This window comes from Cydia pomonella, chromosome 16 (assembly GCF_033807575.1).
Source record: "Cydia pomonella isolate Wapato2018A chromosome 16, ilCydPomo1, whole genome shotgun sequence".
Lineage (NCBI taxonomy): Eukaryota > Metazoa > Arthropoda > Insecta > Lepidoptera > Tortricidae > Cydia > Cydia pomonella.
In genome coordinates, this window is record NC_084718.1 from 521,471 (window position 1) to 547,035 (window position 25,565).

The 25,565-nt window shown below is 39.0% G+C and overlaps 1 protein-coding gene across 1 annotated transcript; it reads right to left on the minus strand.

Moving 5' to 3' along the window:
- Positions 1 to 262: 262 nt before the first annotated feature.
- Positions 263 to 4,807, minus strand: LOC133526312 (uncharacterized). Its single transcript, XM_061862866.1, has 2 exons — positions 3,798 to 4,807; positions 263 to 374 (listed from the first exon to the last, which is right to left on the minus strand). Exons 1-2 carry the CDS (start codon positions 4,619 to 4,621, stop codon positions 362 to 364), a joined length of 837 nt encoding a protein of 278 aa, XP_061718850.1. The 5' UTR covers positions 4,622 to 4,807; the 3' UTR covers positions 263 to 361.
- Between the last annotated feature and the right edge of the window lie 20,758 nt (positions 4,808 to 25,565).

Below are 25,565 nucleotides of genomic sequence, written 5' to 3' on the forward strand. Positions count from 1 at the left end.
TAAATTTATATTAAGGGTAGTATTAATAGGTAAAATTTAGTTTGACGAAGGTGAACTACGCTGTCCTAATTCGTTACTAACTAACTTGTAGTAAGTAACTTAAAGGTACTTTCGTTTTTATAGCTGATCATTTCATTTTCAAAATCATTTGTTATTGAGATAGCACTATGTGGCTTAGGGCAGTACAGTTTGAATAGAATAGTTATATTCTAGGATAGATAATCTGAGGTGTCTACAAGTACTTTAGTGAAACAACCGGATCTGATAGATGCTCGTTTATTACTGGTTTTTGTACATTACAAGTAGCCGCGCCTGTGTGCGCGCGGACGCACACATGCAAATACACCACATTTCTCCACCGTTAATTGTAAGACCTGCCAATAGAATAAACAATACATCAGTACTTAACACTACATAAGGTGTATAATAACTAACACACACATAACTAAACCACATAATAACATTAACACTTGTAACTAATATTTTTATCTCTAGGCCTTAAATTCGGTCTAGTAATTGTCGGAAGCGGCGGCGGCAACCGTGCGTCGGCGGGCGCGGGCGCCACCTCCGCGGCAGGTGCGACCGCGGCCTCCGCGGCCTCCGGAACCACCGCGGCCGGCGCGCGCGACCCCTCACGCTCCTCTACTTCCTCCTCCTCCCCGGAAAGCCCGGTATCGTACTCATCGCTCACTACGTCACGCGGCTGAACATCCGCCTGTAGGGGACTGTCAGCCCGGAGGGAGGATTGCGGAGGGTTCACGCACGCCGCCGGGGGCGCGGAACCAGCCGGAGCTGGCGGCGGCTCGAGCGGTGGCGACCACGAGTCCTCGTCAGCCCCGGCATCCTCGGTTTCATTAATAACGTCAAATTCACCACCTGTATACATAAGCATTTGATCTACGTGGCGTCTACATACAGTATTTTTAGTATGCACATAAATCAAAAACATTCGGTTACCAATTTTATTTTGAATAGTGCCTAAAACCCAGATCTCTTTTTTTTCAGTAAACCATTTAACCCATACTTGATCCCCGATATTGAATTTTCTACAATTGTCTATAACACATTTGTCAATATTGTCTTTAGTTTTATTAACATCTGGTATCACAAGATCTAGCCGTGATCTTAAATTACGGCCCATCATCAAACTCGCTGGAGTTTGGCCCGTAGAACAATGGGGAGTATTACGGTACTCGAATAATAAGCCCATTAGTTTATCCTCAACTTTTGACTTATCTGTTTTATCTATACATTTAATCATCTTTTTACATGTTTTCACAGAATTTTCGGCCTGACCATTGCTGGCCGCGTGATAAACTGGAGAAGTGACGTAACGAATGCCATTCATTGCACAAAAAGAATTAAATTCGGCCGAATTAATTTTAATATCATTGTCGGATACAATGACATTCGGTACGCCAAATCTGGAAAATATTTCCTTAAGTTTACATATCAGCGCTCGAGTAGTAGTACCTTTGTCCATCAAAAGACACTCTAACCATTTGCTATATGCGTCAATGACAATTAGGTACACTTTCTGATGAATAGACATGTAATCGATATGTACCCGGTACCAGGCAGACGGAGGACGCGGCCAAGGCGCGGGAGCGGCGCGGGGAGGGGCGGCGCGCACGGCCACGCAGGCGGCGCATGAGCCGATCCAGCGCTCGATATCGCCATCAATGTTAGGCCACCACATCTTACCGCGCGCGATGCTTTTCGTCTTGACAATACCTAAATGTCCGGTATGTAATTCACGTAACAGCTGATCTCGAAATATTGTCGGAATAACCACCCTGTGACCACGGAAAAGAATACCATGATCTATTTGTAAGTCGGCTTTGCATCTAAAATAAGGTACAATAGATGCACAGCTTATCTTTCGCGGCCAACCGAGACTCATATACCTAAAAACTTTTTTTAGTGTAGGGTCATTTCCGGTAGCTTGTCTTATTTTATCAGCTGTCACGGGAGTCACACTGTCGTCTAAAAAGTTTAAATAAGACACGTCATCGTAATCTTCGTTATGCTCATCATTGTTCATGTTAGGCAACGGCGCACGAGAAAAATAATCAGCTACGAGATTATTCGCACTGCTTATATACTGAACCTTATAATTATACGCTGATAAAATAATTGCATATCGCTGTAGCCGGGAAGCGGTCATGACAGGAATGCCGCTATTTTTGCCGAAAATGGACAACAAAGGCCTATGGTCGGTTTTTAAAATGAACGGATCTTGCCTGCCATATAGATACTGGTGGAACTTTTTAACACCAAAAATGATGGCCGCGGCTTCTTTCTGAAGTTGACTGTAGTTCCTCTCGCTAGCGTTGAGCGCGCGCGAGGCGAACGCGAGTGGGAGCTCGGCACCGGTTGCCGGGTCGCGTTGTGCCAGAAGGGCACCTAACCCCCCAGGTCCTGCATCCACACTGAGCACTGGCTGAGCCTCCGGGTCAAAATGAGCCAACACGCGCTCAGAGCCTAACTCCCTTTTGACTGCCTGAAACGCCTCCTCCTGTGAACGTCCCCACTCCCATTTTGCCTCCGCGCGCAGTAGTTCGTGTAACGGACTTAACATGTTCGATGCGTTCGGAATGAAACTACGGTAATAATTTACGAGTCCTAAAAAACTCTTTACCTCCGTTACATTAGTCGGCCTTGGTGCCTTATGAATAGCTTCCACCTTTTTTTGAGACGTTCGTAAGCCGTTTTTATTAATAACGTAGCCTAAATAAGTTACACTACTACCTAAGAAAACACATTTCTCTTTCTGTAACTTTAAACCTGCATCACTAAACCTAGACAAAACCTCTCGCAATCGCGCCAAATGAATCTCGTTCGTCGGTCCCGTCACACACACGTCGTCCAACCAACAGCTGACTCCGTCAATACCTACCAACAGTGACTCCATAGCGCGTTGAAAAATAGCCGGGCCGTTGGCGAGACCATAAACTAGCCTAGTATATTTGTAAAGACCTTTTGTAGTGCTAATGGTCGTAAGCGCCTGAGAGCTATCAGACAAAACGAACTGATTGTACGCGTTGCTAAGGTCTAGTTTCGTGTAACTTTCACCACCGCCTAGTTTAGCAAACACCTCCTCTATACGCGGCATCGGATACTTATCGATAACCATGTCTTTATTTAACGTGACAGAGAAATCGCCTGCAATTTTGACCTTGCCATTTTCCTTCAAAACAGGCACAATAGGCGTTGCGTATTCAGAAAAATTAACCGGTACGAGTATACCTAAATCTACCAGCCGGTCGATTTCTTCCTCTACCCGTTTTTTTAGAGCAAACGGAACTGACCGCGGTTTGAAAAACTTAGGTTTAACGTTCTCTTTCAATTGCAAGTGTACTTTGAACTTATTAAATTTGCCCAACCCTTCTTCGAATAAACTCCTAAATTGTTCTAATAACCTTGTTACCTCACTCGAGCTCTGATTAATTTTTACATCTGTAACAAATTTGTTATCTACAGTGAATGACAAATTAAACTTCGCCATAAAATCACGGCCCAATAATGGCGGGCCGCCGTTTTCTATAACATAAATTTTCAAAAATCGGTCTTTTAACATAAACTTTACTTTCGCAACGAAAAAACCTATTGGCGTTATTTTATGATAATTGTATAGACACATTTTTAAATCACTTTTATATAATGATACATTAGGGAATATTTTCCTGTATAATTTATCGTTAATAATGGTAGCACCGGAGCCCGAGTCCAGTTCCATGTTCAATTCAAGGTTATTAATAGATACATTAAGTAATATTGGTTTATAATTAACGTACCTTAAACTTAGAAGTTTACACTCCTTGCAATTATCGCAGTCCCCACCTTCTACCGAGAACTCTGTCGCTTCAACATTGTTCACACGACTCTTGGACTGCTTCTTGGAAGTACACACTTTCTTGAGGTGTCCCTTTTCACCACACAGCTGGCACCGGTAGGACTTATATCGGCACCTACTCTCGTCGTGGCTCCTCATACCGCACACCGAGCAGGTCCTCGCCTCGGGGTCCCGGCGGCCGGCGGACGGCTGCGCGCCCGCCCGGTACACCGGCTCCTGCTTCACGGCCACGGCCACTGCATCGGCGCGTGCCTTCTGCGCGCACTCCGTCTGCTGTGCCAGCTCCATCGCCTTCGCCAGCGTGAGCGTGGTGGCGTCCTGCTCGAAGAGTCGCTCGCGCTCCTTGCCGGCGCGTAGCCCCAGCACGAACTTGTCCCGCAGCAGCATGTCCAGCGAGTTTCCAAACTCGCAGTGTACGGCGAGTCCTCTGATCCTAGCCGCCCACTTCTCGACACTCTCCCCCACGTCACGCATAGCCTCGTAGAATTTGGTCTTATCAGCGAAGGTACACCTCTTCGGAGTAAAATGACCGTCGAGCACCCTCAACAACTCGTCGTACCCGACCTCTTCTACCTTACTCGGGTACACAAGGTTCTTCAACAGCCGGTATGTATCGTCATGCAGATGTGTCAGTAGCACTGCCTGTCTCATCTCATCTTTAATTTGGTTTAAAACAATGAACTGCTTCAAACGACTACTGAAAATTTCCCATTCTTGGGTGTTATGGTCAAAATGACTTAAATTTCCGATAAAAGTAGTAGCCATTATAAATAACAATTATTTTAAATACACACGCGGGTAAGTCACGGATCGTCGCCAGTGAGGTGTCTACAAGTACTTTAGTGAAACAACCGGATCTGATAGATGCTCGTTTATTACTGGTTTTTGTACATTACAAGTAGCCGCGCCTGTGTGCGCGCGGACGCACACATGCAAATACACCACATAATCTCTGTTAATAGAAAAGTCAGATGCTATTATCTAATGTATACTACGTATTTTACTAAATTTCTCCTGATCTCAACAGTTGTTTGAATTAGTGTACTTACTTATTATGTCCTTTTAGGGAGCATGCATAAACTGTAGGGGGCAGCACAGAAGCCCCATATTCATTGGCGCGAAGCATAATGACATGTTTTTATTGTTAGATTTAAGCCACTAGATGGCAGAACCTGCTACGCGCAATATAGCCAGCACAAACTGTAGTATCTGACTTAAAAATACGTAAGTGACCCGTTTTCAAATATTTAATCATTTCAAAACTGAGCGGATTTTAATAAATATATCATCAATTCGTTATTATAGCTCAGTAATTAATGTACCTAATTATTTAAACCTGTTTCCAAGCACAGGATTAGATTCTATACCTACGAATAACGCTTATTCGGATTTTCAAGGCTATAAACCCTCTAATTGCAGCATTTAGCTGGTTGCTATTTTTAAATTTAAATAAATATTAACACATACCAGCATTCACCGCGTACGAAAGCATTAGAGAACTACAAAGATAACTTATTCACTTTTCTTTCCTGCCTTTCTTTTCCTAACTCATTCCTTTTACAAGTTTCCAAGTAAATTCTAGTTCTATATAAACTTAAGTAAAGTCTTAAGTCTCTGTCGCTTCAATCTTTGTCCAAACTAGGTTTAAAAAACCGGAACTGCTTGAGAAGTAGCGAGCTTTAAGATTTCTCGTCTTTTTCAAGAGGTCTATTCAAAACTATTTTTATCAATCGTCTGCAAGCAATGCTACAAATTTTTCAATTATGGGCAAATAAGTTACGGAAGTTCACCTTTTCGGGCAAGGTTCGAACGTGCGACCTTTTAGAAAACCAGTCCAGTCGCTCTTAACCAACTGCGCCGCTTTCGCTAAGTTCGAGTTTTTCCCGAACCGGGGAATTTTTCATTTAATTGAAAAAATTGGCCTTTTCGAACTTTATAGATTGATCTTATTTTCGTCTTAATTTGACAACAAACCCGATTCACTGTAAGTAACATCAAAATGAGATACTTTTAGAATAATCGAAAAGCCTCCAGTTATGATAGTTGACATTGTGTATTTGAATGAAAATAAAGATAATTTAGAAATAGAAATATTTGCCAGAAATGTGGTAGGTGCAAACACCTACATAAGCGGTTCGGTCCATGGGTCTAATTCCCCGAATGTCTAGTCGAGTTGCGTCAATTCCCCAAATGTCTAGTAGTCATACGTCCATTTACTGAAACGACTAGTGTCTACAAGCCTAATTCCCCGAATGTCTAGTCGTCATACGTCAATACGTCTTACCTATGGGCGGTTCGGTCCATGGGGTCTATTCCCCGAATGTCTAGTCGAGTTGCGTCAATTGGTGTTAACATGCAATTTCACATTTCGTCAATAACTAAATATCATAATGCCCTAATACATTTATGTATACCAGGTATGGCCTAGAACACGAGCAATAAATTTAACTGTAGGCTGTACTCCTCAAATTAAATGTGGTATTATTATTCTTATTGTATTTTAATTTTGCTTTTATTTCAATGTATTGTATATAGTATGGCATAATTTTATTGATTTTACTATGAGAAAAAAAAGTAAGGCGTTCTGAAATTCAAGCAGTTTGAAACTATTCCGTTTAGAAATATACGAATTTTGGTTATGGAAATGGTTAAAATGAAATTAAGATTAAATAAAACCTGAGCATGTTTTGTTTTAGTCTATAATATTTGGATTTGGAGTGTTTTAGATTCATTTGGCTCAAGGTAGCCCCAACCTTAAACTACGTCCAAAAGAGAGGTATGGGCATTGTGAATGTCATCTCGCTTTGTGTGGTAGGGCACAGCCAGTGGATATCATTCCAGATCTAGAGCAGAGCCCAATTGCTCCTGCACCTCCACCTACACAGAATACAGCAACCAAATAACACTAGACCCTACTCATAGTGTTGTGTTCCTGCCGGTGAGTAAGGTTGCCAGAGCTCAACGAGGGGGGGGCGGGTTTAGGGTCAGCAACGCGCATGTACTTCCTCTGGAGTTGCAGGTGTACATAGGCTACGGAGGCTGCTTACCATCAGGCGGGCCGTATGCTTGTTTGCCACCGACGTAGTATTAAAAAAAAAACAAAGTTCATTCTGAAACCACTGAACTTATTAAATTGAACACGAACCCGCCGCCAAAAAGCCCCCATACAATCAAAGTTACCCTCTCATTTTATAATGACTAGCTAAGGAAGGAAAATTATATGACACTTGGCTTCAATATTTACGTAACATGATATTTTATATTTAATACTAGTTTATGTTCATTATAAAAAATAGGGCTCATTTCTTTGTAGAGTTTGTGCGGAGAGAGAACAGTCGTAGAATGTATAGGTTCCCTTGCATTCCACGACTCTTCTCTTTCCGCACAGAAAATTACAATTTTCACTAACGAAACCGCAGACACTACAGACATGCATTATGGTTACTTTTTTTTATTATATAAATTTATTGCAATAAACCTAACCTACAATATATATGGTACATTAATAAAAATAAACTAACTTATCCATTAAATAATACTAAATTATCTAAAACTATAAATTAAATAAAATTAAAATACGTCTAAAAGGCTTGGCCCCTTTGGCATGGTGCCGAGGAAGCTGGCAGCATTTTCCTGTTATATTGCGATGCCTATACGTTGTGCTAGAAAGCTGCCAGCTCTTCGGTTACCTGTGAAGTCAACCAGTCTTATGGTTACCCGAATTTTCATGTCAAATCTCATGTCATTTGCGAATGTCGTTCTATTGTATAGCGGCGGCTACGCTCGTGTGGTGCCTTACCATTTTTTTTACCGGACTGAACGAAGGCACAGCAGGTATCACATTATTTTATTACAGGTATCTCGTATTTCCGTAATATTTGAGTTATTTAAATTTTAAATTCGCATTACTCGCCCGGTGTAATTTCAGACTGCTCGTTACTTCAACGGTTTATGGCTTCATTTTCGGGAATTTATTCAATAACCAAAGACGAGTTTAAGTATTGACATCTCATCTTTAAATTGCGTTATTCAGTAACGCTGTACGAACTTGAATTATCTATGAATCGTCTGTCTTTATCTGTCATGTTGACTTATGTATTTGTAAAAGAGGGATGGAATATAATTTAACTAATTCAGACTCGTAAGGTTTAATTCTTTATTTCATAATACAGATATACAATTTACAGACGAACACTTTAACACGTTCGCTGCGGCAACCCAAAACCATGCCCTGAATTTCAGTGCGTTACGAGGCCTAATATACCCCGTAGAGGGTTTCACTATGTTGCGTTACGGGTTTCAATATGCCCCGTACACCTACTTTCATTTAGGATGTTCTAAAGTCCCCAAAACATATTTATTGTAACACATTTTTATGCCAATTGAAAGATTACGAATGCTGCTATGTTACTCTGCCCCCGTATCTGGACCTGATGAAAACTTATCAAGTTATTGAAAAAAGAAAAATACGGGGTTGCTTTAACCCCATGCCGCACTAGAGTTGAAGAAAACAGGGGGTTTATCGAACCCCGTAACGCACACGCCGTATTTGTGTCGATAAATTAATAGTGATGTGAAAGAAAACAAACGATATTTAAAAGAAATATATTTTTGAACTTTTGTTATGTAAATAAAAACCAAAACAACATTCTTAAGTAACTTTAGAAACGTTATAATACACTAAAATAAACACAAAAAACAATCTTAACAAGCTTTAGGAACGTTTTTGCGATATACGACAATTCTAACATGCGTCGAGATCACTTCATTGCACTCGAACTTGTTGCATTGAATTAATAATAACCGATACCGATAACAGCGTATTGCACTAATGACTGCACTAGAGGCACTAAGCGTAAACACTCCGTACGGGGTAATGAATCACGATACGGGTTTTTTGGACCCCGTACCGCACTAGAAGGCAATTTTTGCTTTGTGGTCGGCACGGGGCTCATAAGACCCCGTTCATTTTTTAAATGCCATCTGATTAGATTATAAAGATATATTTGTGTCTATTGTAGGCGTAAAAATACCGAAGTTACAGGTTCCGCACCTGCGGGTAGATGGTAGTTTTCTGCCCCGCACTAAGTGACGACACCGTACGGGGCTTAAAAGCCCCCGTAACGCAGTGAACGTGTTAAAAAGAACAAACACAAATCAAACTTACAACTAACTATAAAACTAAGGATTTATAAATAAGGGAGGAAAACGCTAGCGTTTTTGGTTATTAAATGTAGCATTTTGCATGGCTGATTCTCAAAAAAATGCGCAGCGTAAGAAATGTTCTTAAATATGTGTGCTGTTTTTCACAATTTCTCCAGGAACAGTACCCCTAGTGTAAATTTTATCGACATCATAACGTGACGAACGCGTTAGCGTTAAGTCTCATTTTGTATAGGATTTTGAGTTTCCAAAACGTCCCGCTTGGCGCGCTCTTTCTAAATCCAATACAAAATGAGACTAAACGCAAACGCGTTCGTCACGTTTCAAAATCGAATTTATTTACACTAGGGGTACTGAGTACAAAAATATAAATACATGAGCATGACATTGCAAAATAAAAGTAGGATTTAGTATTACATAAACCTCGTGTAAATGACGCAATGATGCTTCCAATAAATGTGTGAGTGAGCCCATTTGTTCATCGTGGTGTACGTTCTGTGCCGAGTTGATCTCTTGACGAATAAGGTGCTCTAATTCATATCATATTTTGAAACTTTTACTTTTACTGTTACTGTATCTAAACCCAGAGTGAGAAAAATAAATGCATACTTTTTTGGACACTTTCTGAATGAATGCTTACGAAAGACGAGGTTTTGTGGAAATCGACAGACGTTATTTTGCATTTGTCTCTGATATGAACATTAAGGCTGACGGACAGCAGTATAGCCTAAACCTTTACGTGTTGGCTGCATAGCAATATTGCACGGGAAATCGTTTTTCATGTTCGTCTTTTAAATATTCATCTCTTAGAGGGTTCATCATTTAAGACGAACGGTAATGGTTCCATACTAAACTCAGGACAAAATAAATTCTATTCGCGAGTGTAAATTAACTTACCAAAACACGGAGAGACTTTGTTGCACTGTGTTTGATGTTTTTTTTATTTGATAGAATTATGATATGTACATTGTAGATGGTGGACATAATTTGGTAGTTCAACATAATTACCAATATTGGCATGCAAAACTGCAACATTATGCATACGTCTAGGAACATTATAATACACACATAACACATGAAAATGTCAACTTAAAACATATTTAATTTGTTTTAGACAATTACACACTCTTTAGGGTTCCGTACCTAAAGGGTAAAGGGTCCGTCCGTCCGTCTGTCACCAGGCTGTATCTCATGAACCGTGATAGCTAGACAGTTGAAATTTTCACAAATGATGTATTTCTGTTGCCGCTATAACAACAAATACTAAAAAGAACGGAACCCACGGTGGGCGAGTCCGACTCGCACTTGTCCGGTTTTTTATTGTACGAACACACATTGTAAATTGTCTCTACTTCGAAAAGAGTAGTTGTCTTTAACCTTTTTGAATTAGAGAAAATTTACAAAGTGTGCTTGTAATTTCGCACATAATAATGAAAATTTCAGCCACTGGCATTTGTCAAAGTTGTAATTGACAAAGGAACTGACACGCTCAGAAAAAGAACAAGAAACAAGAATTAAGAGACACTGTAATATTATTTTATTATTATTTATTTAAACTTTATTGCACACATAAAGATAAATGTACAAATGGCGAACTTAACGTCAAAACGGATTCTCTACCAGTCAACCATTGGGTCAAACAGAGACATTTGTGTATGTTGGTGCAGGAAAAATAATAACAAATAATAGGAAAAAATTAAAAATAATCAAATTAAATTAATTTATAATAATTATAAATTAAAAAATTAATTTTAATATCATTTACAGTACATATACGGTGCTACTTTACTGCACTAGTGTGATAATAACATCACGTAACTATATCGAAAATTTAAAGGGCCTTATGTACTGTAAAACGTTGTATGAGTCATGTGCGAACTTACTATTTTTTGCACTTGTATCTTAATATACTATTATAATTATGTTGCACGGAGTTATTTAATGCATTCAAGTCTTGCTATCAGATCTCTGGTTAAAAATATTTTAACATTTCTCCAGAAACGAAAGGTATTAATACAGTTTTAATTACAAATAAAGAACAAATAATTTAGAACACATACTAATTTTAATTCCATTTCATAACTAGCAATTTCAATTGCATCGTGCAGCATAGCGTAATAAATCAAAGAATGCAAATCGCTGAAAGCTACCGGAGCGGAGCACAAAGGCTAGTCGGAAGTCGGTCGTGTATTCTTGCCACCGAGTCGTACGCTTCGGTGAACCAGACTTATTGTGACCACCCAGGAGCTAGGACATACCACAGAGCTAACACTACATCTTATAAAATTAAACGAAGTCCCCCGCCGCGTCTGTCATTATGTCTGTATGTTCGCGATAAACTAAAAAACGACTGAACGAATTTATACGCGGTTTTCACCTATCAATAAAGTGGGTCTTGAGGAAGGTTTTTGTGAAGGTTTTGAGTAACCCATGCGAAGCACCGCGGCGGGTCGCTAGTAATGTACAAGATTATCTGTAAAACAATTAAAACATCAAAAATGTGATCAAAAGAAGGAAAGGAAAGGGATTGGAAGTGTATTGAATTCAAAAATATTTTGTTACATAATCATCCCCCGTATCCCTTCAATACAGCTATTCGTATTTTCCAGTCCGTTAACCTTACATTTGGTACGGCGACCCCTAGCGGCCACCTTGAAGTTCAAAAGTGTCACATTTTTAATGAGACAAACCAGCAAACGAATCAAAATTCAAAATTCAAAAATTTATTCTGCAAGTAGGCCTCAAGGGCTCTTTTACAAGTCAATATAACATTTATAGTAACATCATATAGTGACATGAAAAATACATAACAACATTCATAAATACAACAGCCAATACCTGGGTAAACATATAATCTTAAAATAAATAATTACTACAATACAATAGAGATGTATAGACTCTATGGTAAAAAACAAACTGGAGATGTCAGTCAATCGCCTGATGGTTACGCTTTATTCATTTGTAATGTGCGGAGTGTGCCTCTTTCATACAAATGAAATGTTCATATACCCATGTGATACATAGCTGCATTCCGATACATTTCATATATAGATGTTTTATTTGGAGACTGTTAGGGTTGGAGCGAGAAGAAAGATGGCATCGTATAGTCTCGAAACTTAGGTCCGGAAAAATATGGATTTTTCGATCTGATGAAAGACCAGGAATCTGCATAAGAGCCCGGCTAAACGGTAAGACTTGGGTGGGGGGTGCTCGACCAAATATCATAGAGGACCCTCGGCAGTTTCTAGAGCCGCCATTTTTTCTTTCAAAATGGCGGACGATTTTCAAAATGGTATACCCTTTTGTAATATTTCTATTATCTTTAAGTAAGCGTTAGTCTGTGGATCCAGAGCAAGCTGCCATATAATGATATGTTATGCCCGAGATTACTCGACTGAGCTCGCCAAGCAATTGTAATATCAACTTGTATTCATTAACATTACAATTATTGTGGACAAAGCGATTATAAATTACGGATTTAAAGTTTATTTCAATGCTTGTTTTGAATTCATTCATTTTTATGCAATATTTTTTATTTGTGATAGTGAAGAACGAAAAGAGGTTTTTATAAGCTTACTTAATGTAATGTGTACTCGTACTGTCAACGTTCTCAAATATTTATTCATCACACTTGCTCGAAAAAGATCTTATTTCATGCAGGTGTGCTGAAGTACAAAGGCCTATTTTGTTCCCGCGGGAGTTATGGATTGTGAAAAAAAAGCTATAGCTTTTTTATTGTCACTTATATTAATTTTTATATTATGTCACTCATTCATACAACCCAAGTAGCATAAATGAGTTTAACGTTTAAAATACTGACTTTATAATTCAATATTTTTGTTTATGTTTAAAATTATTTAATTTGATTAATTTAACAGCCGCTTAAAATATTTTTACATAATTTTCAATCGTGGCTGAATGCTGAATATTATAGGTCTGTGCCTTCGATGCCTCACCTGCCAAGAAATTACACAATGGCGGACGAATGTTTGATATGTCACCGTATTTAAGAATTATTACGTTTAAAATTTAGTTTTTTCTTCGCAAGTGTGATGAAAAACATTGTGTGTAACTCCGGGGGTAAGAATATTGCAAACTCGGGTCTTTAATGCCCTCCAGCCCGCGGCTGTCGGGAATTACCACCCTCGTATCCAAAGTTTTACTTATCCCCCTCGTTGTACAATGTACTATTACAGTACATATGGCGCTAATTTACCGCCCTAGTGACCGCACTACAAATTTTAAATTTTCGACATACACACGTATAGTGCTAGTTACCGAACTAGCACTGTACGTGCGTATGTCGAAAATTTAAATTTTTTGTAAAACATACAATATACGTGCGAAAAGGTAATTCGCAACTCGTACATGTATCGTAATGCACCTATTGTGTAGTAAAATTGGATCGTTGGAAAGGGAACTGTAGAGATAAATCTTTGTTTGAAGAAATATTCCAGGGTAGCAGTTATTTTTGGTGAGTTGTTTAATCCAACACATCCAACACTATAGATGCTGACTGTACCTATGTATTAGCTATATAAAGCGTTTTTCCAGACAACACGTACAGCCTGTGCACACATTTTACTAAAAAGGCCTTCAATGCCCTGCGCGTCCAGTACAACAATGGGTTCAGGATGCTGTCTTGGTGGGACTGCCTTGTTTTTGTAGGGCGTCAGTTATGTTCGCGGAGGCGCACACTGACTGCTTTGGTTGGATAAACCGCAATAGAACTGCGTCCAGGATGCGTCACGTGCGTGACAGTTCCAACAGCCTCTTGCGCCTAATGTTAGAGTCGCCTACTTGCGCCTTCTGGAAACACTGGGACGGTGTACATATGGAATTCAGAGGCTTAGTATATAATTTATTATAATTTAGTATAGACTAACATAGGATTAAGGGAATGTACACTAATACTATGAACATGGTTTAAAAATAAATATATTGAATATTTGCATGCTTTATTTATGTTAGTTAAGTAGGAGTGTCTTTAAAATAATAAAATAAAATACAATGAAAGCATTTAAAATCAGTATGCAGACAAGGTGACAAAAACCGCTTTATCGTGTTAACACTTGGCACGGGGAGGGTGAAACCGACACGCAAACACCGCGATTGAATTACTATCGATTCCCGTAACAAGATGGGTTTGTCAATTAATCGCATTGCCCGCTGGTTTGCTTGCGTGCCAGGAAGAGGGTAACACTTCATCTATTTATTTTTATATGAAGAAATATACTGATTCTAGCTACCGACCGCGACTTTTTCCGCGTAAAACGCTAAAATTTTCATCCCATTGTCACCCACATTAGGATGTTTTCTATTTTTTTTCTTAATTGAGTTCTATAATCAATCTACTTTCAACAGATACACTGCGTGTCCACAGATACTCGTACTCGTACTGTTTCACTTATGTAGATAACATGTATGTTACATGTATACTTCCTACTTTGTGATAAAATTACTTTTCAAATCTGTCAACTAATTTAAAGACCTTTAATTTTAATGATTTATAAGTTGTGCGTTAGTAACGAAACTGTTTTTTACATAGATAATTATAGCTTTTATTTGGTAATCGAATCACGTTTTAAATCAGTTAGCCGCTATATTGGTTGATAAAAACGGCCTTATCATGTCAACACTTGGTATCAAAGGAGGGTGAAACCGACACGCAAACACCGCGATTGAATTACTATCGATTCCCGTAACAAGATTGTACGCGGTTTGCTAATTAATCGCATTGCCCGCGGGTTTGCTTGCGAGCTTGTAAGAGGGTGTCACTTTAACTCGATATTGAGCTCGGCGTATTTTATTTAAATGATATCATGCCTTGATGAACAACGGATAATTGGGTCCCGGACATTTGGGACATCATTTATTTTCTGCTGGCAGTTGGATGGCAACTTATTATTGAGGCGTTATTGCTGCGGCGTTGATGCGGGCGAGATCACTGTCAATTTCCTCGATAAAATGAGTGACGAATTGAACGTTTTAATCGCGAAAGGAATGTGGCAACGAAATCAACACAATTTATTAAGGAAATTGCCAGCGAGCAGCAGCAGATGGCTAACCTTGGGACGCGCAAGTGGCCCTTACTTATCAAAAAGAATTTGAAATAGAGGTGGATTGTCAAAGAAAATTTTGTAGCCACAGTAAATTTACTGCCATCTTTCGACACACGATTAAAACTTTTAGAACGCCATTTGACTTTGATCCTTATTCTTTCACTATTTTGTTTGAGGGCTCCATACCTGAAAAGAAAAAAAAACAGAACCCTTAAGATCACATTGTTGTCTGTCCGTCTGTCAGTCTGTCAATAAATTTATACATTTTCATCATCATTCTACGCAGACGGAATCGCGGACAGACGCTAGTTCTTAATATTATCGTACAATAACGAGTGGAATTTTCTCAAAACCTTGAAACTTCCTTGTTCTAAAACCTGTAGTCTTCCTTAAAAATAAGATATTAGGCCAATTAAGCGAGACACACACTATTGGATGGCGATAACGCGAGCACGGGAAAGGCGGGGCGCATGCATTTGTACTAGATGGGGCCTTATATTCCTAAAGCTCAGCGAGATAGATTAGACTTAAACGGAGCATAGTGATCGTAGAAAATGGCCGCTAAGCACAGATTACAGAGATAACGTATTATGAAGCGTTTGCTAAATAATATGATTAGAACAGTACAACTGAGACGGCCTGATTTGAACTTTAAGATACGTCAAAAATTCGCTAAATATCTATGTCGTATCTTAAGCAAAATCTTAACGTATCTTAAAGTGCGAATCAGGCCACGATTTGTATTCTATTGGGTTGGTGCATAAATTCTTGGACACTCAAACACATTTATTAAAAATATTTTTTATTAATCCACAATATAATGACCATAGCCAGAGAGATGGCTACATGTTCAACAACATGTAACCATCTCTCTGGCAAAGACATTATGCCGTGTTCCCAAAAAGCAGGAGGCTGGTGGTCAAAAAACTCGGCAATATCGTCTTGAGAGTTGTTCATAGTTTTCAAACTTCTTCTTTCTTAGATGTAACTTTAGAGCCCGAAACAGACAATAGTCCGACGGCGCAATATCAGGACTGTATGCCGGGTGAGGTACCACTGTCCAGTTCAGCTTTTCCAGAATGTGGCGGACAGACTTCGCAGTATGTGGTCGAGCGTTGTCCTGAAGAAGTGATACAGACAGCCTTTTTGGACGCATAGTCGCTATTTCTGGGGCTAACTTTTCCAGTTGATCTCCATAAATAGTAGCGTTAATAGTCTGCTTCTCGTCCAACAGTTCCCAATATGCCCTGCCAGTCCCAGAAAACTGATAACATTATCTTTCGTCCATGAAGATCTGACTTTGGTTCCGTTGGCGCCCTTTCTCCGCGTAGAACCCAATAGGCCTGCCGCGTTTTGTTGTTGTAGTGAACCCAGGATTCATCGACGGTGACAATGGACCTGAGAAAGTCTTGTATGTGTGGTTGCAGGAGGAGACTTTCGCATATGGTCACGCGTGCTGCGCGCTCGCTGTCTGTCAAAGCGTGGGGTGTCCACCGACTCATTATTTTGTGGTAGCCCATTGCATGCAGGTGCCGAATTATGGTGGAATGGTCGTACCCAAGTTCCTTCTCCAAGTCCCTGGTAGTCGCATCCGGATGTCTTTCCAAATGTGAGCGTAGAAGGTCTTCGTCGAAGACAACTGGCCGACCGGAGCGAGGTTTGTCTTCACAACTCGTGTCCCCCTTATCAAAAGACTTAAACCAATAACTCACTGTGGAATGAGCAATACTGCCTTGTCCGAACGCAGTGTTAATTTTCTCGGCCGTTTGCCTTGCACTCGTCCCTAGATTATGCTCGTAAAGCATGATCGCTCGTAGTTGACGCGGTTCCATTTTGAACTAAATTGAACAACTAGGAACGCGCGCGCTCTTTTATACCCCTTGGCGTAAAGCTCCTAGAACATTCTGTAGAATAATAGATTATTCTAGCGTGTAACCGAATTGAAACCTAGAATTTTTTTTATGAAATAAAAGTGTCCAATGATTTATGCACCAACTCAATATTTTAATTACATCGTTTTATACTTTAAGGTACTGGTAAGGTAAGGTTGTTGATCCATCCTAAGGTTCAAGCTAATTTGGCTGTAATACTAACAGTATGAAATGTCCAGTGTAAAGTAAACCCTAAATAACTCAACAATTAGTCCGTGACTGTACACCGCAAAAGCTTAAGTTTTGTAATTATTTTTTACGATCGGTCTGGTGTAGTGGGTAGTGACCCTGCCTATGAAGCCGATGGTCCCTGGTTCAAATCCTGGGAAAGGCATTTGTGTTCATCACACACATAAATTTTATTTGTGTGTACATTTGTACCTATTTGTAACGATTACGTAAAAGACTAATTATTGTCTCCCTATTAAATGACTTATTATAATTAAAAAAGATGGTATGGTTATGGTGGACTGTATGAATAAAAGGGAGGAATATACCTTTGATATTGTTTTAATAAATATTTACAATAAATACAAAATCACATCAACGACACAACCAAATCAGTATAAAAAAGTAACCTGAAGTAATCAGAATGACAAATATTTTTTTAAGTCAATTTTGTATTTGAATTTATAATAGACAAATAAGAAAAATAAGCCTGATGCTGCAAAGAATGTGCAACAATAATTATCAGATATAAGTGTCTTGAAGTTAATACTGTACCACAATTATATATTATGAAATGACATAATTTTTTGTTAATTTTATCCATGTTTACTAACATACGACTTTTTGATTAAAGCAGGTACTTACTTAAATAATATATGTGCAATGGATTTACCTCAAACCGTAAATACTTTTAATGTAATTTTAGTAATGCAATTACATTTAAATAAAATTAATGTTTTTTTTTGCTAATAGAAATTACCTTGACATGTAGAATTTAATTTTTTACTAATAAATGCTACCTATCAATCTATTTTTTCTTGAGTCATGGGTGTTTTCTATGTATTTAAGTTTTTTTTATATACTACGTCGATGGCAAACAAGCATACGGCCCGCCTGATGGTAAGCAGTCTCCGTAGCCTATGTACGCTTGCAATTCCAGAGGAGTTACATGCTCGTTGCCGACCCTAAACCCTAACCCGCCCCCCCCCACTCCCTCGTTGAATTTTTTTTTGTATTTATAAATATTTATATATTGTATATATCGTTGTCTAAGTACCCACAAAACAAGCCTTAATGAGCTTACTGTGGGACTTAGTCAATTTGTGTAATAATTCTAATTTACACGAGAAATTCTGAATTTCCACGGTAGCTATTATGGTGACGTCGATTGTCTTATGATATGAGCTCCGTCTTGGTTCTTATACTATAGGTTCTTGGGTGATCATGAACCGGGAAACAATCATTCAACAAGTACTTTATTTTTTATACTACGTCGGTGGCAAACAAGCATACGGCCCGCCTGATGGTAAGCAGTATCTGCAGCCTATGTACGCCTGCAACTCCAGAGGAGTTACATGCGCGTTGCCGACCCTAACCCCCTCCCCCCTCGTTGAGCTCTGGCAACCTTACTCACCGGCAGGAACACAACACTATGAGTAGGGTCTAGTAACGTGTTATTTGGCTGCGGTTTTCTGTAAGGTGGAGGTACTTCCCCAGTTGGGCTCTGCTCTAGATCTGGAATGACATCCGCTGGCTGTGCCCTACCACACAAAGCGAGATGACATTCACAATGCCCATACCTCTCTTAAACTTGTTGTTTTCAACAAGTTGTAACTGATTAAGACCTTAAGGAACCGTTGGGTGAACGAAACATGATTCTTTGAGATCTATGTCCAGCAATATCGTAAGTCAGCTGATATAATGATGAATTATCGCTTTAAGGGTGACTCACGTTAGATCGGCCCGGGTCTGGGCCGAGGCATCCGACACTTCGTTTTCTATAGAAAAGATCAGAAAATTACGTGTCATAATTGGATGGTGTTACGATATAGCTGTAAAACCCAATGTGGGTTCAAAGTGGTTTTCTTGAGGCGCGAGGTCGGTATACGACGAGAAGGTCTGCTGGATTCACAGCGAATAGAGACAGATCTGTCACTGTTAAGGAAGAGCTTAGAATCCAATGCCCGCTGTAAGTAGTGTCGGTTAGCTTCGGACTTTCTTGTAGAATTTATGTCTCCTTAATTGAATCATGGAACAACTAATGAACTCTTTGTTGGAAGTAAAATTACGAGGAATTCTACTATTCTAAAGCTAGTGGTGCGGCGCTTTCTTTTCAAAATAAACAGCTATGGAATATACAGGGTAAACTTTGAATCACTAGCCATACTTTGCTTAGTGACTTTGTCCCATAATAAAAGTTGTTCAGTATGACGCATAAAGTCACTACGCACAGTATGGCTGAAGGTTAAAATTTCACCCTGTATGCTACTTACCTATTTACCCAATACACAAATTCCGGGCAAAGGGCGGGCGGGGGTAGGCAAACATATTTTTTTCTTTCGGAGCGATTATTTTCGAAGACCCTTATTCGTTCTGAAAGACCTATCTATACAACGATACTCCACACTATCGGGTAAAAGCGAAAAAAATGTTTAAAAACGCCATGAATGATTTATGTATCCATGCCAAATTGCAGCTTTATAGCACTAACGATCATTTCTCGAACAGAGAGACGGACATGGCGAAACTATATGGGTACCTGTACAGACGCAGGTGCGTCAGTTTGAAGCTAGGCGACGCACAGAACTCGACGCTAAGCGCGACGAGCTGAAGGCCAGACCACCTGTACCCATACTTTACAATTATGTCGGACGGGTGCTGACCTGCAGCGAGTGTGGTCGCACATTTGTTGCTAAAATTGGCTACATCAGTCACCTGAGAGCGCACCAGCGACGCTCTCAGCGGTAGAACGCAGTCGCTGTAGTCGAAAACGGCTAGGAAATGATGATCATAAGGGTACCTAGTTGATTACGGAACCCTAAAAAATAAAAATAACTCATGCATAGCAGCCGTGATACTAATAAGATTTTTAAATGGCAGTTACGTTACGGCTGTATGTATTTATAGTTCGTGTCATCCACGATGACGCGCAGATTCGTCAAATTTATACTTTAATAATATAGCAATACGAGTGAAGGCACGCGTCTTCGTGAATGACACGATCTATACATGGCGGGGCAATCCTATTGTACAGTCAGCATTAAAAGCGGATTAAATAACGCTTGATAAGTATCTACCATTCTGTAACAGCTTAACAAAAAGTCATGTCTTTAATATAGAACAACTAAGACTGTAAAGGATATATTTTTGAACGCGAATTTTTGAAAATTATTTACAATTGGAAAAGTTATACGGAACATCAGATACTTTTGGCGCGTTGTTTCATCCACTACTTTTGATGCTGACTGTACAACCAAGTTCACAAACATCTTTGCCAAGGAAACTATAATAGAATCCCGACAACACCTAACAAACACCTACAGAATATGGGTAAAACAGACAGCCCCATGTGCAGAGGTGCATGGAAGAAGAAGAAACAACAAAACATGTTCTCCTAGACTGCAAACAGGTAGAAGTATACAGGAACAAATACCTATGGACTCCGTGCACACTAGGAGAGGCAGTTAGCAACCTGAAAGCTTTGCTAGGCTTCGTGGAGGAGCTGGGGTGGTTAGAGTAGCGCTACCTCGATTCACGCAAAATAGGCACAATGGTTGACGATCTGCGGAAAATGCCCAGAAGCACTAACTAATAGAATTCCGAGAGGTGTGAAAATAGAATCCTGAGCGTAGTGAGGGATTCTTGTGTTAACGCCCAGATGGAGTTACCATGTGACACGTATTGCTTTTCACATCACCTATGAGAAAATTATTGTTTCAAAATATTACTTACCTAAGCTAAAAATGTGTATGGAAAAAAGTTAGTAAATAGTGTCCTAGAACAAAAAAAGTGACACTTTGATCCTCTTAGCAGGGAAGAAAGCCCTTTCCCAAATAGGTAGTACATTACGATACAAGTGCGAAACAAGTTTGCACATGTATCGTACAACATTTTACAGTTAATTTTTTTCATTTATTTATTTCTTTAACAATAATATATTGTGTTAGAAAACTTACGAACTAATTACATACTTATAATTTAATTAAACTAAGTAGTGAGTGGACATGTCAGCAAATAAATAAATTTTCTATGATTATATTAAACAATTAATTCATAAGTGAAATGTAAAAATGAAATAAAATAATGTCAAAATAAAATAATAAGTTAAAAATTCAAAATTTGTAGTAATTACAATTAAATAAATATTTGATAACATGTCAATTCATACAAAAAACAAATACTTAAATAAAAAAACAAATATAACTTAATTCATTAAATAATTTACAACGCACATGTCAGGCGCTTAATTAGCGCGTAAGTAATTTTAATATGGGAGAGTAATAAAGAGAGATGACTACGCTACGCTACGAAGAATTAATATTGGCACGTTGGCTATGCGGCCAGTAGAGATTTATCTGAAGTTGGAAAAATATTTCAGTATATAATGGCTCTTTAAATTTTCGACATAGTTACGTAATATGCTAATTTTCGCACTAGTACGGTAAAGTAACACCATATGTACTGTAAATATATTTGAAAACGTTGTACGATACATGTGCGAATAGGTAATTCGCAACTCGTGTCGATTTAAAACACTCCCTTCGGTCGTGTTTTAATTTATCGCCACTCGTTTCGAATTTCCTATTTTTCGCACTTGTATCGTAATGTACTATTATTGAATCAGGTCAAAATGTTCATTCTAAACGTTTTCAACGTTGACTACTTCATTAAATTCACATTATCACAATTAGTTTTTCTAATCAAACCTCACCTACGCAGTCAGAATACTTCACAATTTTATTAAGCTGGCAGGTCACCTGGGATCTGATCTTAACCACTAATAAACAAAAGCATTACCCAATCGTTTTATTGACTCTAGAGAGGCTCATATTTCTATTTTTGCTTATGAATAAAATATACAATATCGTTAGCAGACATTTCTGCTGAAAATTTCGTAAATTGTGTCACTTGAGATCAAAAGTCTGTCTTCAAGGTGTCAGTAAGAAAATATAATGATGTTTACGAACTTGTTAACGAAAATTATGCTTTTTTGTCAAACAATATAACAAGCTTTTTTTTATTTCAGAGCTATTATTTCCGAAAATATTAGGTTTATAAAAAAACGGTTCGTGAAGTCATATTTGTTTTGAAAGACCTATTCATCGACACCCCACACTATAGGGTTCAAGTAAAGTTTCGTGTAGTGGAGCCACCATAAAAAAATGTTATTTAAATCGGCGTTACTGATTTATAAGTTCGTGCCAAATTTCAGTTTACTAGCACTAAAGATCACGGAGCAAAGCCGCGGACGGACAGACAGGCAGACAGACGGACATGGCGAAACTATAAGAGTTTCTTTCTAGTTGACAACGGAACCATAAGAAAGAAATCTGGTTATAGGTGAAATCGATGACCGCCTTGTATCATTCACTTTTAGAGCGATCAAGTGTATTTATTTTTGTTTCAACTACGATATTTACCTACTGTTCAGTCCGCAACAAAAGCAGCGGAATAGACAACGCATCATCAGTGTACCATTATATTCTGCTGTTAGGGAACAGCCCGCATAGCCAACACGCTAATCGTTAACGCTCCGTAGCAAACGAAACGCAACTGGCACTTTCGCGTTAATATGGGAGAGTAATAGAGAGAGATGCCTACGCTACGCTACGAAGAATTAATGATTGGCACGTTGGCTATGCGGGCAGTAGAGATTTATCTGAAGTTGGAAAATTATTTCAGGGTGGCAGATCATTTTGGCGCGTTGATTCTTCCGCTACTATTGTTTTTTGTTATGATACAGGAGGCAAACGAGCAGACGGATCACCTGATGGTAAGCGATTACCGCCGCCCATGGACACCTGCAAAACCGCACGTTACTACCATCTACTAATTATAGTTTAAGATAGTCAAAGGTAGTTTCTATCACAGCTATAAACTTGCCAAACCAGCCCATAAATCCACCTTAATCATCCCAAATCGGCTCAATTGATAAACTTCACTCGCAGATAGCGGTCCTCACAGTAATCGACGATTCGAATTCCATAATCAAACGTCTGCTAATAAGCGTAATCGAGAACTATGAACTACTGACATAGTATAACGGAAAACAGTAGCCTATACCAAACCGTCTTAGGCCGCGGACTGGACGCACACGATCGGCGGCGGGGTAAGCAACAAATCAAACATTTGGTCGAGCATAATGTATGAATGGCCTTGATCTGCTATTCACCACGTCGTCGGTCGCGGGGGTCCCGTACGCAGCTTTAGCGTTAACCTAGTTCTATTCTTAAGTAGCGATGCTAAAAGTCCGCTGTGGTAACTTAAGCGCGTGTTGCACCTTCCTCAATTTGTAATTGATGAGAGGGACACTGCAATACGTGAGACACGATGGAGATATTTCCGTCTCACATCTACATATTGATGCGTAAAAAGCTCTTTATTCCTAAGAATTGGCGCTGGCTTTTTTATTGCGAAACTATCTGACCTTCCAAACCAGAGGGGAAACTAGGAGTAAACCTTTTATTGCAATTAGTCAGGTTTCGATGTGACTCACAGTCATGTGGGGTTCACTACATACTAATTTTCAAGGTTTAAATAAAAAAAAGCTATTCTTTGATAATCTGCCACCATCATCAGCCGCCATCTTTTTTTATCTTTCTTCACCATTGTTGGTAGGCCTTTTGTACAGAGATCAAAGAATTTGATCAGTCCAATAGGCGAAGAACCCATGTAGCTCGCTGGCGCCGCGCAAAACCTTGTATCAAGGTGTAGGCAATCCGCGTAGATGGCGCATACGATGCCACGCCTCTGCCTTCAGGGCGCGGTGCAGGGTGCGGATCACCTACGCAGCGAAATAATACTTTACGCCGCGCCATTGCCGCCATGCTGCTACGTGGTTTCATCACCACATTTCGGTCGATTACCTCCTACGTTACAAAATCAGCTTCTCTAGGTTATCATAGTTTTTGCTAGGAACTTATCCAAAATACTAATACACTAATACTAATTCACTTAGTATCTACTCAATGCAGATGGACTACTTTATATAAATGTAGCAATACTCTGCAACTATCGGGAACGCTCGAGAACCAAAAACATTAGAGAGCTCTCGAAGCTAATTGATACTTAGTTACAGCGAGGATTCGGAATGAATTGAATGAAGTTCCCTTTGCTCTTTAAACTTATCTTGTTTTCTGCTGAACATGAGGTAGCAAATGAAAGATAAGATAAGTTGGTTGAATTGACATAGAGAGTTTGAGTCGAGGGGAATGTAAAGAGCTGTATAGTATTCAGATAATAATAAGATATGAGTCCAGTGGACAATGAAAAAACTACTAAAATGTTCGCGTTTGGAACACATTAAATCACATTTACATATACCGGATTATGACCAGTGATACCTGTATCGACGCGTCGGTAAATAAAGGTGACGAAATAATTTCGCTATAGACCAAAATAATTACTACCGGTTTTAAACCTACACCACTATAAAATACCGGCGCAAGAGACTGTGGGACTCATTTTTCCAAATAACTATGCATACATACAATCTTAAAAATACATAACACGTAGCGTAAGCCAACTACCTGAGCCTATTGGTACTTGCAACTCCAGACATACGCGCTGTCAACCGTTCTCCTTTCACAACACGATGATAATTAAATAAAACAAAAATATTACTCTGCTAATCCGCGAAATAATAATGTGCAGTTAGTCAGAATCTCGGAATCCAAAACGGAATCGTTGCTGGACGTCAGACCGACAGAATCTCCAGCATCTCCTGAGGATGCCACGTAAGAGAGACGAAACACTTATCAAGTTTTGTACTTTTAGTGGTGGGTTGTTATATTTACTTCTACGGTGAGAGGGTGTTAAAATTAATTGCAAGTAAAAATTCGCAAATTAGTATAACGGGTTAGCACTGATTGACTAGCACGTTTTTATTTTGCGGGTTAGTAATGTAATATTGTTGTTTTAATTAATATGGATTCCCGCAAATTAACGCCTGATTCTATTTTAAATGAATGATCATACTTTTCTTCTTTTAGATTGGATTCGTTAATTATTTAATGTAATTCAAATCCAAATAAAAAAAATCGTAGATCTACTTATACGGGCGTTATTTATAAGTCAATACATGTAATTGATATATTTCATGCTATTTTGTCACAGTAAAGCGACCCAGTTTTGTAATACCCTAACTGTAAACATCAGTCACGTAACTGTCGTTTGCAGCATCCTCCTTTGACCTGTGACATCATTCAATAATATGAAAGACAACTCAATTATAAAGACTATCAATGCTAGTAAATGACGCGTTTATTGTTTTACTGTAGACATTACCACGTGCAACATTGCAGATCCATGTATTGGCAATTTGGTTGAACCTAGTTTTAATAAATAAAAAATCTATTTAGAACCAAATGAAGGCAAGGCAAAAGA